We start from the raw sequence: 18,693 nt of genomic DNA, 5'->3' as shown, positions 1-18,693 counted from the left end.
TCCAGGGGACAGTGGAAACTCCAAGGGGCTTGGCAGGCTTTCTTCCTGTGTGGCATGTCAGCCTGTCCAGTTGGGTGCCTTGGCAACAGTTGAGATTCTGTCTTTGCAGCCCGTTGACTCTGCTTAAGTGTCACCCACCATAAGGGTGGGTGAGACTTAACTTCACCCTATGTCACTCCAAATCCATTAAAATCCTTCAGGGAAAAACGTCACAGATTGCCTGTCAGAATTACCCGCCCTTACTATAAATAGGATCTAATTGGTAGTTGTTAAAGCAAGGGACTTAGAATAACTTATAAAAAACATACCTGCCATAGATTAGGGAATTGTGGCCTTTTTGGTGTAAGTGCTGGGCACAGAACTGGGGTACTAGGTGAGTGACCCACCACTGAGCTGCATGCCAGCTCCCGCTGTGTCCTTCCACTAAAGTTCTTAGACATACAGCTGTTCAAGTGTGGTCCCTGCTAGTTTCAAAACTATCCAGTTGCTCCCTTTCCTGACATCTTGGCTTAGATCCAATGGCTCGTAAGTGATTTGCATGTGAAGAACTGAATTCCTCTATCAGACAGGTGCTGGCCTGGAGAGATGGCTCAAAGGTTAAAAGTACTGACTGCTCTTCCAGAGGTCCTGAGTTCAAGTCCCAGCAACCACATGGTGGCTCACAACCATCTATAAGGAGATCTGACGCCCTCCTCTGGTGTGTCTGAAGACAGTGACGGGTGCTAACTCTCCAGATGATCACAACTGCCTGGGACGGCTGAAACTGTTCATCTATAGAAACTCAATACTCAGCGGCATGGCTTAAGCCACACAGGCCCGAGCTCTTGCCATCCCCTTGTGGTAGTGTGGTGGGGTTGGGGCTTGGCTACTCTGCCTCAGTTTCTTCGGTTGTGATAGGTAGCTAATCACCCAGAGAAGTGCTTCAAGATCTTGAGTGTATGTCAGTGTGTGTGGGTGTTTCTGTGGTCTGACCACAGGTTGGGGCCACCTCTCCTGGACTGTGTTCCACCAAGAAGATACACACCCTGTTCCTGGAACCCCCAACATAGGGCATCATACCGAGTGCTGAGCAGATGTCCTGCTGCCTGTATCTAGAACACTGCCTTGCTCCTTGAATGATGTGAAGGGTCTGGGGCTGTAGGGTTATCAACCCTTGATGGATTTGGTAGACTCAGGCAAGATCACCTAAGAAAAAGGTCCTTCTGGTGGCCCAACAGGCACCCGGCACAAGGACACACACACCTCTGTACAGTAATCTGGAGGGCTGTCAGTAAGGACAGTGGGGGTGGCAGATCTGGTAAGGGATGACCAACCCTGCAGGGACGATGTGAACGCCTCCTCTGACTCACAATGCACGGAAGATGCCCACTCACATCACCTCTCAGACTGAGTACCGTTCTGACTGCCACATCTTTATTGTGAAGAAAACAAACAGGGTTGAGTCTTCAAGTCGGTGACTCATCCGGATGAGCCTGGAGTGAGATCTGAAAAGTCCTCACGCTCGCTCCTCAGCCTCATCCGCACACTCAATGCTGCTGGGACACTCTTCTCTCTCTCTAAACAATTCTCCGTATAAATATTTATCTGGAGCCAGGGCACAACAGTTAAGAACAAGCTGAGAGAGTGGACAGCTAACTTTCTGGCAGCAATAGAAAAGGGCAGGAAATGAGGAATGACCAGGAGCTCATGCATTAGACCTAGGTATCCTGCAGGTTCAAAAGAAGGTAGGTGGAGATTTTTAAAAGCTAGACTTCACAGATCACATTCCATCAAGATTGACATCTCAGCAAGCTTGGTGTGACAGCAGACTGTGACCGCTGGCCTTTCAGAGTCACAACTGTCACTTGCTGTCCTCTGAGAGTCAGCTTACTTCTTCCCACCTCAGCAAAAGTTGTGCCCACACATCTACCCATTCTTTGGATGTGTGTGTGGAGGCCAGAGGGACACTGGGGTCCTCCTCAGTCACTGCTCACGTTAGCCCTTGACACAGGGGTCCCTCATTGAACCTGAATTGCACTGACTGGTTATGCCAGCTGGTCAGAAAGCGCCAGGGGTCAGTCTGTCTGCTCCCCAACCCCATAATATCTGACTTTTACAGGGGTGCTAGGTGCCACACCCAGCCCTTACATGGGTTGCTGGGGGGTGAACTCAGGTCATACTTATGCAACAGGCCCTTGACTGAGCTAACTTCTCAGTCCCAATTCAAACAATTCTTTACCTCCTCCACATCTGATGAGAACGCAGGATTCTGTGAGCTAGAAGACATCAGAGGGAATTTAAAGGAAGAAGGTTTTTCTAACAAGTACAGTTGAAAACATAATAACATACACAAACCAGATATGCTTGGCTCATATCCATGATTCTAGCACTTGTGGGAGACAAAGGCAGGAGAATTGAGGTGAGTTCAAATCCCGCCGGGGATAGAGTGAGACTCCCACTCAACACAAACAAACAAACAACAACAAAATTAATAGGCGTTGGTACTCTCTCTAGCTTGTGTCCATCTGTGTGTGACTCCACTCAGTGCTGTGCTGTGTGGGGCCCAGCACCTCCTATGGCTTGAGGCTCCAGATCAAGGGTGTCAAGTCAGCCTCTGGACCTCAGACAGCTGCTACTGCTCCTCCTCTCTATCCTCTTCCTCCTCCTCCTCTCCTTCTTCCTCTTCTTCCTCTTCCTCCTCCTTTGCCTCCTCCGTGAAGCAGAATGAGCACAGAAGTCACCGAGAGCCCCCTGCCTCAGGCTGCACAGGCCGCCGGCAGACTGTACCCTCGTGAGCACCGCACAGCCTTACTCGTTGTACTTGGCCAGTTTCAGCCTGGGGATGATGTTCATGGACTGTAACTCCTGGAAGAGCAGCTTGCAGGCATACGGGATGCGGAGGGAGGACACGTGGCATGAAGATTTGCAGTAGTGGCACCTGAAACCCAAGTCAACATGCATCAGAGGGGCAGGAACGAGGGCCTGCACAAGGTCCTGCTACGCTTCTCCCCCATCGCTGTCAGGCACAGACTGATGGCTCAGAAAACTAAAGGCACATGGGTGCAAGCAAAGTCAGAGTGATGCAAAGCAGTCCCTGTAGTTTAGAAGTGTGCACCTGCAGTCCATGAACTATATATTTCTAGACGGTTCTCTTCCCAAGGGAAAACATTTGCTTATACACTGTTCTGAGAAGTCAGAATCAGTGGGAACTGAGGTGCCTCACTGCTGGGTGAGTTTCCTGCTGACTCAACACCCCCGTATGCTCCGGGTATCTCTGTATTGTATTATTCTCTGCAACATGACCAACAAAAACATTTAGTTCCCACTACTGAGGCACTTACAGCCTGATGGACAAGAAGCCTTTTATATAGGAGCGGTGGTGTCCTTAGGACCCGCCTGTCAGTGTCTATCAGTGAGCTGCCCCTGTAAAAACCTGAGGAATACATACTACACGTCCATACACACAATTATTCCCACTCAAGCCGTGCACCTGCATGGGCTCCAACCAAAGTGCTAGCTGCACACGTCAGTTTCTTTCTAGAGGGGCCACAAACTGTCTCAGTCCTAATCTACAGAAGGTCCCTTGTGGATAAAGTGAATTATTTTTCCAGGGTTTACAGTAAAAATAAGATCTCACTCAGATCACAGCAAGGCTATTAAGGAGATCACAAAGTGGGAGACTCCTCGAGTACCCAGTGGGCAGCTGGTTCTTATCCAGGACCTTTATACAGAGGAGCATTACACAGTCATCCAACAGACAGCACAGACGCACAGTCATGGAAATGGGAGATGTTCAGGACACACAGTGGAAGGAAAAACTCCAGTCAGCCCTCAGATGGATTCCCAAGGCCTAAAACACATGCAAGTTTGAAGACTTCTGAAAATGCAAAAGTAAAGAGGGGACTGGAGCGATGGCTCAGTGTTTGAAAACACTGTTCTTCCAGAGGACCTGCACGTGACTCCTAACAAGGCTGGTGGCCACACCCATCTGAAACTCTAGTTCCATGGAATCTGACATCTCTTCTGGCCTCCACAGGCACCAGGCATGCACATATGTACATAGACATACATGCAGGCAGAAATATTCATACACATTAAAAACAGAGAGAAAGAAACAAGGGGCAGGTGAGATGGCTCAGTGCGTTCGTCAATAAGTCTGAGGCGTTTTATCCCTGGGTCCCACCTGATACAAGGGGAGAATCAAGACTAACAAATTATCCTCTGACCTAAGGACCCTCTGGCATTTGCATGTTAATATACATATACACATATTATGAATAACTGTAAAAAGAAAAGAATGTGTTTATTTAGGTCGATGTGGTGGCACATTCCCACAGTCCTGTAAGTTCAGCAACTGGGAGACAGAGGCACGAGGATCCTAAGTTCAAGGACAGTGTGAGGTTTTTGTTTTAAGGTTCATACTTGGATGGTCTTTTCTCAGAATCTTGGAAGGGCTTATGATTTTAAAAGTAGGTAAAAATAAGGGCAGTAAGGCACAGGCCAAGGACACAGTTGCTCAGCTGTGACAAGCAGTCACCTCTCCTGGGTGGGGATGCCTGTGTCTCTTGCTTGTGGCTTTGGGTAAAGGCTATTTCTACAAACAACAAAATGTAGCTGCTTTCTTGCTTTTGGGCGTATTTAACACCAAGTGTATTTAACAGGAGCTTGCTACAGGGCCTTGGTGTGTCCTTGAACCTACTAAGGAGACCGGGCTGGCTTCAAACTTGCAGCGATCCCCTTGCCATCTACCAGGTGCTGAGGTAAGTATGCAGTATCATACTCTTTCCCATTTTAGATTCTGGAAAAGGAGAGCAAGTGCCGAGGCTGAGGGTTCACATGTGACGATGACGATGAAGAAGATGATGATGATGACGACGACGACCTCAGAGACAGAGCGTTCTGTGGGCTCAGCTGGGAGAAGCACGTGCTATCACCCATGCTGACAGCAGACACACTGATGATATAAACTCTAGTGATATAAAAATCTATTAAAAGTCTGCTCAGAGACTTCTTTAATCCATTAGAATCAAGACAGGTTTTTAACGTGCCTGGGTGAATCAGGAATCACGCTCCCGTATCACTTTAAGTTGGGGAAGCAGACCGAACTGCAGGAACCTCTTCCTGGCTTTCCTGTCCTATATATCACGTGGTGACTCCAACTTCAGCTAATCTAGTTAAAATTTCCATATGTGCTGATTCATAGTTTGAATAACCCACTGATAATCTTCATGTATTGATTCAAAACATTCCAATGTAATGCACACACCCACCCACCCTCCCCAAGTTTTTTCCTCTATGTCTGAATGATCTGCAACCTGACCAAGAACAAAACAGTAAACTGATCTCTAAGACGAGATAGGCAAGAGGAAGCTGTAGCCGCACGTGAGGTCCATGCCCAGTGCAGCGTCCTCCATGAGCTAATTACCTTAATGGGGCTCTTTGGTGGCTTCTTCCCTGGGTCCTCTGAGGAACAACAGTCTTGCTGTAAACCTCCCCATAGCAATGCCTTACTAATGTGCAAGTCACCCACGGGGGCCTGCTCCAAGGTACTGAACCGCTCTAATTACTCAGCCTCCATTGTGCGGCTTATTAAAAGGTGACTTCTTCCAACTAGCTGTGCTTGCTCCCTCCCACGAGCTGGGCACACAAGACCAGGTAATGACTGGAGAAAGGACAGCATCATTATTCTGCTCGGCCGGAGAGCGGCATATGAGGAGGCAGCCAGATACAGAATGGGCTAGGATTTTTTTCTGTTGGCAACAGGGTACAAGTAGGGCACTCAAATCAGACATATCAAGTCTATGTGGCTACAGATAAAGACGGTCAGACGACATCACCTGATCAAGCCCTTTCAAAGACTAGCATGCTGAACCCATGATCAGGGCTGTGGTCAGGGGAGCTGGGCACTAGAGGGAACAGGGCAGCAGAGGCAGAGGTGAAAGGAGATGGAGCAGCTTGTGCAGACTTCCCGCTCATGGCAGGTGTGTTCAAGCATCCAGCCCTGAGACAAAGGCCTTGGGAGCCTGGGAGCCTGGTTTGCTGCCTCCTGCTGCTGTCAGAGGAGCAGGGGAGACACAGGAAAGGGAAACAAGAACTCTTTCTGGAGTCTCATGGTTCCTGTTTTTAATGAAATGATGATTCTACTCTTTCAAAGCAATTCCTTAAAAGTCCTTGTGCCACATTGGAAGGTTTAAGCATGAGGAACTAGGCTCCAGGCCCCATCTCATTATGCTATGCGCCCCACCCCCACCCCCCTTAGTTATCCAGCCCACACTATGCTCAATATGCATTTCAAAAGACAAATGGACATCCTAGGACTGAACCCCCACATCTCATTGACAGAAGAAAGGGCTCAGCTTATTCTCATAAGAGTGTGACCATCTCTGTGACCTCATGGAAAGAATGAACCGGAATGTGGCCACCTCTTCCATTAGTGTCCAAATTAACTTCATACAGGACTCATCCATTTATCCACACAGCATCATAGATAATCTGCTAAAAGATTTGCACTGAGCTGGCAAGTACACACTGTGCTCTAAGAAGCCCTCTTAAAAAACAAAACCAAGCCATGTATTTTATTTACTACCCAAGCTCGTTTGCTTATGTATGTATGTATGCATGCATGCATGTATGTATGTGCTCAGGCTGTCAGCCTTGTGTGTGCCTTTACTTTCTAAGCCATCTCTCAGGCCCAGCCCTCTGCTGATCCCTGACTCAATTGATCTAACCAAGAAGTGGTAGCTTGTAACAGCAGAAGGTTGAGACTGTCTGCAAGAGGCTCTGGGGGAGTCTGTGGGGAAAAGGTGGCCATGTGTTCCCCAAGCCCAGCCATGCTCACTCAGCCTCACACACTCTCCTCTCAGGCGGTCTTCCGTCTGAGAAGAGGTATTCTGGGCAGGGCCGCTGAGGGCGGCAGAAGGTATCATGATTCTTCTTCATCCCTGGAATGTCCATCTTAGATGCTGTGGGACCTGGCCTCTGATCAGGAAGGAGAAACTGGGGAACACAGGCTTTGTCAGCTGAGTAGGGACCGCAGGGCTCCAGACCCTGACTATTCCTAAGCAGAAGTTTTTGTTCTTTGGCAGAGCAGAGTGACCACAAACAAGAGATGTGCTACAAGTATATAGCACACAGTGGACCCAGGGAGCACCACCCAGTAAGACAGCCTTTAGACACCAGACTTAGTGTCGGAATTAAAGCAGCTTTGTAAGTTGCATAATGAGCATACCAGCAATTCCACAGTGCAAGGGATCTCTCAGCACTGACATTTTTCACTAAGCATCTATCAGCTGTAAAGTGGAGAGTGGGTCAGTAAGATGGCATTCAGTGGGATGGTAGGCCTTCTTCACTATGCACTCCTGGACTTAGAACTGCATCTGTCAGAGCAAGCTCTAAATGCCTGCTGGGTGAGCAAGTGGAACAGACATTGTCTGTGTACCGCAGAACGTACAGTCAGATGTATGTGCCACGGGTAAGGAGCACACAGTACACACACCAGGTCTTAGTACTAGTTTGCTGCTGCAAGATATGAGGCTATGTGGCTTTTAGGGTCTGAAGTTATCAATAAGGGCTCTTGATACAACTTTCTCTAAGGAGCTTGGTTTTTAGAGCAACAAGTGCTGAGCTATCTCTCTGGCCCCTGTGATACTATTTCATTGAAAGTCTGTACTATTTAAGAGCTTCAACTACAGCAGTATAAATGCAGCATTAAAGAATCAACACACAAATGCCTTCTCATGGGAAGCATGGTGGCACACAGCATGGTGGCATGCAACCATGGTGGCACACAAGTGTGGTGACACCCAAGCGGTCACAGGCAAAGGCTGCACAGCAGCTGAGTCTGGTCCACAGCAGTCCTTGAGCCATTACGTAGGCCAACGGAGTGGTCTAAGAAACATGTGGCGTCCACTTACCAGCCAGAATATCCCAGGAGTCCACACTGCCCACAGACGTCAACCTCAAAGGCATCACTTGAGATCATTAGTCTCTCCAGCAAAAGCATACTCGCGCCATAGCCGATTAGACAGTCACGTTCCATTTCTCCAAGTCGCAAGCCACCATCGCGCGACCGCCCTTCAGTGGGCTGCCTTGGAAGTAAATGACCAGACTACATTAGGCCCAGAAAGGGAGGCAGCATCACATGCGGACCCAAAGCATGGCTCTGGACCAGGCTCTCCTGCCAGCCAAGACACCCATCTGACAGTGACCTGGAATTGCTTCAAAAGAGCACACTAGTGGCTATCACTGTGGAAAAAAATCGTAATTGTACAGTCTATCATATGACATATTTATATGCTCCCCCAAATACTAGTGTTAGCATTCATTACTCTCACATCGTGGTCATCACTATTAGGCTACTACAGTCCTCTAATTAGAGAGTAAGGCCTTTGAGTATTTTCAGAGATGCACTGTTACTTAGAAGCAGAGGAGAAAGAGAGTCAGACTATGGAAGAAACTTGGGTCTCTAGAAGCTCTTCAGGGCTCTGTGCTGTTAAGTTTTTGTCAGTTTGTCAAGAACCTAGCCACACCTGGGAATAGGGAGTGTCAAGGGAAGACATGCCTCCATCAGACTGGCCCATGGGCATGTCTGTGGGCCAATTTTTTTTTTAATTGTTGATTGATGTGGGAGCACCTAGCCTACTGTGGACAGGGCCATTCCAGGGCGCGAGTGTGGCGGGGGTGGGGGTGGGGGTGAGGGTGGGGACAGGGACGACGGGTCTTAACTGCGTAATAAATGAAGCTGAGCAACTCAGGGAAGCAAGCCAGTACAAAGCATTTCTCCATGGCCTCTGCATCTGTGCCTGCTCTGGCTTCCCTTGGTGACAGACTGTAAACTGTAAGCCAGATAACCTTCTTTCCCAAGTAGCAGATTGCAAACAGGCAATTACTTTCTTGGCTTCCCATGACACAGCAAACACAGTGTCTCTGACATATGCTGAAATGTTAATGCTGCTCTTGTTGTTATAGCTGGGGTTTTTGTTTTTTGTTTGTTGTTGTTTTCCAACTTGACATATGCTAGAGTCTTCGGAGAGGAAGAAACCTCAATTGAGAAAACACTTTCTAAGATCACCTGTAGGTAAGTGTACTGGCTGGTTTTGTGTGTCAACTTGACACAGCTGGAGTTATCACAGAGAAAGGAGCTTCAGTTGGGGAAATGCCTCCATGAGATCCAACTGTAAAGCATTTTCTCAATTAGTGATCAAGGGGTGAGGGCCCCTTGTGGGTGGTGCCATCTCTGGGCTGGTAGTCTTGGGTTCTATAAGAGAGCAGGCTGAGCAAGCCAGGGGAAGCAAGCCAGTAAAGAACATCTCTCCATGGCCTCTGCTTCAGCTCCTGCTTCCTGACCTGCTTGAGTTCCAGTCCTGACATCCTTTGGTGATGAACAGCAATGTGGAAGTGTAAGCTGAATAAACACTTTCCTCCCGTAACTTGCTTCTTGGTCATGATGTCTGTGCAGGAATAGAAACCCTGACTAAGACAGCAAGCTTGTTAAACATTTTCTAGATCAATTCCTGAGTGGTGTGGGCAGGAACTGCTGACTGTGGGTGGTGCTGTCCCCACGCAGGTGGCCTTAGAGGCATAAGAAAGCAGGAGGAGCAAGTCAGTAAGCAGCTCGACGGCCTCTGCTTCAGGTCCTGCTTGAAGTCCTGTCCTGGCTTCTCCCTGCAACTGAGTCACCTGAGAGTTAAAAGATTAAATTCTTTCCTCCCAAGTTGCTTTTGGGCACAGTGCTTTTTCTTTTGTTTATTCACAACAACGGAAAGTAACCAAGCTGTGTTTAACACACCCAAATATTGGTATCTTAAGGGAAACAGAAACTCTGCTGGCACTGTTTATCTCCACAGAGAAGTGACTGACGCTTTGGCAGCAGCATTAGCACCTCCACCCCCACCAGGGCCTCTCATACCTGGTAAGGACAGCTCGTGGTCCTCGGGCCCGGGCGTGCATTTTATCCAGCACCATGTGTTTCAGTTTCTGATAGTACACAGGTCCAAAGTAGATGTATGCTTCTAAGGGCTCACTGAAAGAAAAGCCAACACTGGATTTAAGCAACAACGTTTGGATGGCTGGACAGACAGCCCTCAATAGGCCTCCTCACCTGGAGGTTTTCCTTGTCTTCTCAGAGATTTATGACCAACTGTGTGAGGACAACCTCCAGCCTGCAGCCAGCGAGAAGGTGAGACCACAGCCACAGAAGCACACCACTGTATGAGAAGATGATGCTTCTCAGAGAAACACTGTCAGCAGGATGACCCTCTTCATAGCCACCGGCATCACCAGCCGACGGCTTTGCTCAATTTGTTATTTCCAGATTGATCCTGCCTTTACTCTCAGCACTAGACAATCTGATCTACCGTAACAATCCAGAGAGATTCCTCCCAAACTGGGAACCAGAGCAGACTATAAAATCCTCAATGGCTTCTTCTGATATTCGATGTAGCCCAAATCGTACATGGCTATCACGCCAAACACATTACAACTTCTACTTCAGGATGTCTCCGCACTGACCCGTGCTGGCATGCTCTTCTGTCAGGTGTATGCATGGCCCTGTCAACAGTGCATTCCTTGACCACATAGCTTAACCTGGTCTGGAACTTCCATACAGTCTAGGCTGGTGTCACACTCACAGTCTTTTGGTCTCCGCCTTCTACGTGCTAGGATTACAGCTGGGCGCCTTTCTGAGAAACCCTCCTCCCTTCCTCTCCACCACCCGTCCCTCACTCCATCCTGTAGAGCTCTCAGCACCTTGTGTAGAATCACTGTCTCTCGGCTTACTGTCTGTCTTCCTGTGAGAAGTCAGTTCTTATGTCTCCTTTGCCACAGTGGTTCCAGCATCTATGATCTTGCTTGGCATACAACTAGTGCTCAATAAATGTTACATAACTTATTCCACTAAAGAATAAATATAGCAAGAATCTCAAAAATGAGTGTATAAGTGCTATGACAAAAAAAAAAAAAGTCCCATCTGAAGCAAACAGCCAAGGAATGGACACCCTCAAAAATCTTTTCATTTTCTCCAAGTATCCTTCCTTAAAGGGAAGTACTAGCCAGCGCTGTTGAATCCAGGTACACTGAGCCTCCACTTTTGATGATGTAGAGACAGGCCCAGTGAATCCGAAAGGTTAGGTAAGAGCTAGTGAGTGGTGTGACCAGGCCTCAGATCCAGTGCTCTCTCTGCTGCCAAAGTGACCTATCTGAAAAACAGACTCACTTTGAGCAAAGCACAGACCAAGTAGGAAGAGCCGAGGAAGCCACTATGTGCAGAGAGGCCGCTGCCGGCAATGGCCCAGCCTGCCCATCCCAGCGCCAATGTGCCAGTGCAGGAGGGAAGGCTGCTGCAATTCCTGAGCCACTCTGTGCATTTCATCAAAGGCACCCCAGGACATGGTGGCAAGGGCCTTGAGAGACTTGTCCCAGTCTGTCATGGACACTGCATGACCTCCTCAATTCAGTTTTCTTGACTGTGAATTAAGGTGTATCACGGGGTCTTTCCAGTTCTAATGCATGACTGAGGTCCTCAGGGATGGTAACTCACGGTACAAGTCATGGACCTCTGCTGCCCAGTGCTGTTCTACTGTCAACAGCGTAGAGCCACGTGCGATTGCTGCTAGCTACAATCAGGACCATGGGTGAAGGCGGGCAGAGGGACACAAATGCAGTCCTGGGGGAAAATCTGGACAGGCTCAGCAGTGCTGCTCAAGCCTTGGCGTGGTGAATGGCAAAGGGGTGAAAACCCACGTGGGCCCCAAGGGAACAGTGTGGTCATAGCTGTCCACACGGCTGTCTACACAGCCGACCACACAGCTGTCCACAGCACACAGCACGCAGCCCATGTGGGCGCCAAGGGAAGCAGTGTAGCCCTCTGCTGTCCTCACAGCTGTGCACAGCCCAGGGCACACAGCCCAGCCTAATCTTATGTTTAGGAAGCTGCACTGAGTGGGTCCTATGGCTGTGCACACTCTCTGGACAATATCATTTCTGAGTAGGAATGAAGCCGCAGGTTCAGTGAGGACTGTGCGTCTTTGAGACAGATCCCTAACTATTTGACTGCACCATACTTAAATGGAGGAAATCATTCAAGTTTTCATAAAATGAGTTTTGCTTTTTTAAACATCCCAAGAATGATTTACTTAAGGAAATCCGTATTACTGCCATCTGGGCAGTTACTGTACAAAGCACTGGATGCATATTTTCAGCAGAAATGGATTCCTGGTGGGCCTCTCCCTCCTGGAGCATTTCTTTGTATTACCACAGTTAAGCACCGTGTCCCTGCCCATGCCCTTGCTGACCTGCACCTGTGCTCCGCTTAAGCTGGGAGACAGACAGCAGTATCAGGGCACATGTCCGAGGGACGACGGCTGTGGAGAGGAGCAGGGCAGGGACAGGCAGCACTAGGTCGGAGTTTAATTGGGTGATCAGCAGGCAGAGGGTGAGGCTCAGTCATGGCGTGTTTTCTAAGCATGCATGAAGCACTGGAGTCAGTCCCCAGCAACACAGAACAAAAACAAAAACCTCAAAGCCAAACCAAACCAGACAACCACCTGCTTGGCAGGCAGTCACTGCGGGCCTGCTGGAAATTACCTTGTTTTTGCTACTGTTCCATGTCTAATAACAAATCAAAATGGCCAGCTCTGTGGTTTTCTGTACTGTGATCCTGTCAATGCCTAGCACATACACACATTAGGTGTGAACACTGGGTTCCAGGCTATGAGACAAAGCACTCAGTGCTGGGGCTCGGCACAAAGCTAGCAGTCTGGGCAGCACTGCCTCAGATGCAGTTAATGTGTGCCACAAAAGCAACATAGAAACCCGAGCTTGTTAAAATGACAGCCTTACCGACACAACTGGTGGTCCTCAGTAGCCAACTGGCTTCCTAAATGTGGCCTGTCCAAGACAGAATCACACTTCCTAAAACACTGAGGCTTCCTTCCTTCCAATGAAGGCAGTCTTGGAACTTTATATATCTTAGAGTACTCCTTCTTGGGGCCCTCGCGGCCGATCTCTAGTGCTTAACAGCACACTCACCCTGTGATGCCTGAGGTGACATAGTCCTTCCCCAGGTAGTTGTAACCATGGCGAACGAGATCTTCACATACATCTTTCACTTTACTCCCTCCAAAGGCAGTGCCGTAGTGGAACCTGCCGTCTAACACGCCTGCCTTGCCAGCCAGCAGCTCAATTAACTTTCCAACCTGTGAGATGGGATGGGAACAAACCAGGTGAGGGCCTGCCCGGGCCGTCAGTTCTCTCGGCCTTTTGGCTTATGTTCCAAAAAAGTAGCTTTGACCACAACCACCAAAAGTGAATCATTGCCAACACCAGCATTAGCGGGTATCGTGCTGAAGAGCCCTGGCCCACGTGACTAACTTCCCTGACTGAGTTCCCTAGTTTTCAGATATTGAAACTCGAGTAGAGAGCTAAGCACCATGGCCAAGGCCAAGGCCAGCGACACGATTGCAGATTACAGGAAGTGACTGCTGAAAGAGACATGGAGCAGGCTCAGGACACAGGACTCTGTGCTGAGGGCCACAACTGCCACTCACATGAACTAAGTGCAAAACCACTTGTCATTCGCTGCAGAGGAGAGTGAGTGACAGGGACAAGGAGTCCGTTTATCCGACAGGGGGCCACTCACTGTAACTAAACTAACTGCCAGCTTCTTTCCTTCAGAGCAGCACCTCTGAAAAGCCCAAAGGTAACTGACCGTCATTCTCGATGGGAAGCCGTGTGGGTTCATTATGATGTCGGGACAGATGCCAGAATCACAGAACGGCATGTCTTCCTGGGGGACGATCAGGCCACAGACACCTGGGGGAGAGGAGATTTATGGCACGTAAAGCAAATGGACAGGGGAGGGAGGGGGGAGAATACAGTACTTAATTGGGATCTCCCTGCTGCTATCTCTACTCCCACTGTTCTAAAACCCTCCCCACGGTCTCCATCAAGAGCAACAAAAGCAATTTCCAACAACCCCGCTAGCCAAGCAGTTCAAAAATGACTCTCCTTGCAGAAAAGCATTGTAGGCTGTGGACTGGCATGCTGGCATGCCACACAATGGTGCTGTCAGGCTGCCTGCCCACCTTCCCTGAGCACCACGAAGACCAAAGGGCAGTCTCAGGCAGGCTCTCGTTCGGGAAGCTTTTCAATCCCCGGTTTCTGCTCCTTGTCGGCTAGGCTGTGGTCTGCTGGGTTTTGTGCCCAAACCACAGGAATGCAAATTCTCTGACCACCAAACAAAGAATGATTGAATTCGACTAAATATGTAAAATGTGGTTTTAAAAACCTGTGACAACAAATCTGTGTGTGGGGCTGGAGAGAGAGTTCAGTGGTTAACAACACCGGCTGCTCTTCCAAAGGACCTGAGTTCGGTTCCTGGCACTCACACGGCAGCTCACAACTGTCTGTAACTCCAGTTCCAGGGGAATCCAACACCCACACATGCAGGCAAAACACCAATGTACATAAAATAAAAATAAAAATAAATCATTAAAAAAGAAAAGGAAAGGAAGCCTGGGTGTGGCTGAAATGCTAGCAGGTGCACACACTGGCTGCAGGGGTGGCCACCGTGCCAGGGCTTCCTTGGCTGAGCTTAACCTGCTTGGAGGAATTTTAATTCTTAGAGCTTACAGCACATTAGAAAAGTGATCTTTGATTGAACTTGTAAAGACCAACAAGAAAAGTAGGAGCCAATTCATTCTTAGAGCAAAAGGCCAGAATTAGACACGGAATTCTAAGAATGGAATGGGAGCAGAGCGCCTGCCTTCCAGCTCAGCACTCCACCGACATTCTCTTAGGGGAGCAGACCTGAGCAGGCCGGAACAGTGTTCTAAGCTTGCAGAGATTTTGCTGCTACACAGCTGTTAATTCTTCTGATTTGTTTTTCCTGGGAAGATGAGTGGGACAGAATTTGTTACAATGTATCTAAGAGCTGGAAGGCTTGCACAGGACAGCTTAGAGGATAGACTGATGCTCTTACACTGGAGTGTAACATCAGAAACAGCAATAAAGGAAAACGCCTCTCCCCTCTGTGTGAATGAACCAATTTCAGGACCTACTAAAAAAACCCAAGTTTTTCATTCCTGTTTGTCTTCTATATAACTAAAGCCACTTAAAAAACAAAACAAAACTAAGTTGTTACTATTGCCGTGTTGGAGTTAAAACTTAAGATATGATAAGCAAGCATCCCCAGGACCCCCAAACGTCTTAAAAATGAAACCTTTTTGATTTGCATATCATGAAGAGCTAAAGTCCAGAGGAAACAAGCCTGCCTGCTTCTTTACACTGTGCTAACACTCTGCTTTCTAGTGGCTGCCAAGACAGCAGCTAGGGCGTGTAGAGTCAGATTCCAGAGCATACGTACAGTTTCTTTGATACTTATTTTGGTTGAAAAGGTTTTTTTTTTTTTAATCATACCATGGCTATTCATGCTTTCCTGTATGAATAACAGAAACTCACTTGTTATGCTGTAGTTCAAATCTAGCTGTGTGCCATTGTCTTGTGCGACTTGTCCCCTCCCTCTAAAGCCACATCTTATCCATACTGAAATGATCTGACAGAGGCCGGAAGTCACTGAAGTCCACTTTGAAAGAGAGCAAATCAGAAATCTAGGTACCCTGAGGCCACTACTGTACAGCAAAGAACAACATGTTGGACTCGGCATCTCCACAAGGACGGGGTAGAGCCTGGGAAGGCTGGTGAGAGTCAGGGTTCAGATATCCCTTAAACACAAAACCAAAGGGAAAAGAAAAGGCAGCACCTCTCAGGCAGGACCCACAGGAATGCTGGTGTCAGTCTGGGAGAGGCTGCGGTCCAGCCTCCACACCACCAGGAAAAGGTAGGAACTGGTTCAGGCAGGCTGGGACTTGGGGATGGCAGAAGACAGAAGACTTGCACTTGGTATCCTGGTTTTAGTTGACATGTTTAATTGAGCTAATTTAACCCCACCATGCTATTAAGATGACACGCATGCTCATTCCTACAGTCAGAATCTAGTCATTTTCCTCTGGGCCCGATTAATCTTCACAGCACAGCTTCCTTTTGGGAAGTTTTTGTTTTGTTTTGTTTTGTTTTTTTCTTCTGCCTTTTTCTGACATTTGCTGACAAAAACACACACAAGGAGCTTTTTTCCATTCCGTCCTGTAACAGAATTGCTTTGGTTATATTTGAACCAGGGGCACCTGTAAGCCAAAAATTAAATCTTCGCTAACTTAAAATTACTTGAGCCTCTGAAACCCCTTTTATATGCCAAGATGGTTCCCATAGCAGACAGCCCTGTGTTGTTTGTTTTGTGAGAAAGCGAGTGATAAAAGACCCATGAAATCGACACAGAAAGCCAGAGCAGCAGAGAGAGGCGAGGACTCTCCATCACCACGGCTTCTCCCCTCTGCTGACTTGCTGAACAATGGGAGCTACACATCCAACTGCAGATCCAACACAGCTGTGCATTTCATTAAATGAAGAGCACTAGTGACACAAGTAAATAATTAACTTATTCTGCCCCACTGACTGTGCTTATGAGACCAGTCATAGCTGACAGAGTTTAATACAAGTTAACACAAAGGGGTCATAATGAGCTTAGAAGTTAAAACAAAATATTTAGACAGAATTTGATGATCTTGAATCTCAAATTAGACAGATGATTTTTTAAGTCTGCATTTTACTGAATCCATCAGGGTAAAGAACGGTCCTGACCTTTGAAACCCACTTTTCCCCCACATATGTATTTTTTTTTTCTTCCACATTTCTCTGGATTAGAAGTATCTAATCTTCCCAACATTGGGAAGGTTTCTTCTCTTTTCTTGCAATGAAAAATTAAAACTGTGTTTCATCGAGGAGCAGAGGCATAAGGTCCATTCCGGCACTAAGAACTTTAGAAAGCTGTGGTGGCTTCCCTTGAATGTTGGCTTAAATGCAAATGCCCCGCAGTGTGCTCCAGAGTGTTCACCCCCACCCCTGCATCCCAGGAAAGGGGATGGGCTGCAAAGAAAGCATGGCTAATGGGAGCTGTTGGGAAATGATTACCGATTCATACCTTAAATGCTTACACAGCACTTCAGATTGTAAAATAAAATTTCATCCTGTGGCCAGTGCTGATGTCTCAACTCCATTGTTTATAGCACAGCCTCCTGGTAGCAAAATGCAAATACATTTTGCTCAGGAACTTTGATGTACTCACTGGAGGCAACTGGGAATTAGGCCACAGACTGTATCACAGGACTCTTAGCAAACACAAATTCATGAAGAAAAGTAGAAGCCGGGAAAGTTAGGAGCAGTCTATGCCCTGCCAAGAGAGTGTCACTCCATCAGCACTGACACTAATTCCAAGGGCAGAGAAGGAGAACTTATGGAGTCCAGGGAAGCTCTCAGAGGACCTAGGCACTGCAGGTTCCACTACCAAGCTGCTGTCTTTATTTCTACGGCTTCAGAGAGCAACCCAGAAATCATGTAGGTACAGGTTGTCCAGAGAAAAAACAGCCGGCATTATGAATCATTTCATTTTCTTAGAATGTATTTCTAATAACTAATATTAATGGTAACTGACTTATTAGTTTTAATGGGTTAGATCTGTGTGCTGGAACACTTTAAATAGACAAGTTAACATATCAGTAGAAAAAAATCAATGTGTTGTAGCTCATGCCAGTGATGCAAGTATTGGAGTAGCAGGTGAATTCTGAATTCAAAGCCAGCCTGGGCTGTCTCAAACACAAACAAACAAACAAACAAACAAACAAAACACTCCAAAAGAGAAAAAAAAATTACCATGCTAAAGCCTTATCAAGACAACTGCAGCCAGGCATGATGGCACACACCTTTAATCCCAGTACTTAGGAGGCAGAGGCAGGCGGATTTTTGAGTTCGAGGCCAGCCTGGTCTACAGAGTGAGTTCCAGGACAGCCAGGGCTTCATAGAGAAACCCTGTCTCGAAAAACCAAAACCAAACCAAACCAAACCAACAAACAAAAAACCAACTGCAGTGATCTATTTAATGCAAGAGCTATTTCTGAGGTGACACCCCCAGTAAGGGCTGACTAGTATGCAGTTTTCTATTGGTTGTCACACAGCATTACTCAGACACACTGTGTGACAAACACTCTAAGGCGGTGAGGACACAACTCTAGGCAGGAGATCAGCTGACATAGATCAATCCCAGCAAATGCTGGAAGCATAACTGCACTCCCTGCAGCTGAATGCCATGCAAGACACATCACAGGGAGGCTGCTAGAGCCTAACACATCACACTGACTAGAGCCTAACACATCACACTGACTAGAGCCTAACTCCCTGGGATCCGCGTAGGGAGATACTTTACCATCAGGAGGCCATGTACTCACACTGCTTGGGAGGACAGAGGAAGTCATCCTTTTCCCCACAGTTACAGCAGGAAGTGAGCCTTTTCCCTACAGTTGCACGGCACCAGGAGTCTGTGGTCTGGACTGTGAAGGAGCAGACACGACTTGTGCCATGTTCATGAGGCTTATGAACATGATGAGATGGTATCTGTAGAGTTCATCTCTCCTTGGATCACAGTCCAGTGGAGGGGGGATAACAAAGAACCAGGTGACCTTAATCTGATGCTCCTCTGTTTAACAGATACTATCCCGGCAGTCAGTGTTTGACTAGAAAGGAAGGAAAAGTGATAAAGCCTTAGGAGCTTAGTCTTTTTACTGGGAATAACCAGCACCTCCATTAGGTGCTCCAACAGGTGCTCCATCA

At 47.7% G+C, this 18,693-nt stretch overlaps 1 protein-coding gene across 1 annotated transcript in view; it reads right to left on the bottom strand.

Moving 5' to 3' along the window:
* Positions 1 to 1,391: 1,391 nt before the first annotated feature.
* The window catches only part of Polr3b (RNA polymerase III subunit B), a 102,884-nt gene continuing 85,582 nt past the window's right edge, over positions 1,392 to 18,693 (bottom strand). The window contains exons 24-28 of the mRNA XM_021174599.3: positions 13,685 to 13,788; positions 13,006 to 13,172; positions 9,887 to 10,000; positions 7,893 to 8,066; positions 1,392 to 2,917 (exon numbers count right to left, since the gene is read on the bottom strand). Coding sequence (XP_021030258.1) covers positions 2,788 to 2,917; positions 7,893 to 8,066; positions 9,887 to 10,000; positions 13,006 to 13,172; positions 13,685 to 13,788 — 689 coding nt within the window. The 3' untranslated portion in view covers positions 1,392 to 2,787. The remainder of the gene's footprint in view (positions 2,918 to 7,892; positions 8,067 to 9,886; positions 10,001 to 13,005; positions 13,173 to 13,684; positions 13,789 to 18,693) is intronic.

Source organism: Mus caroli, unplaced genomic scaffold (assembly GCF_978045245.1).
Source record: "Mus caroli unplaced genomic scaffold, Mus_caroli_1 scaffold_9, whole genome shotgun sequence".
In the NCBI taxonomy this organism is placed as follows: Eukaryota; Metazoa; Chordata; class Mammalia; order Rodentia; family Muridae; genus Mus; species Mus caroli.
Note: the sequence above shows the minus strand (reverse complement) of the source record. Positions and strands in the feature narration are given on the sequence as shown.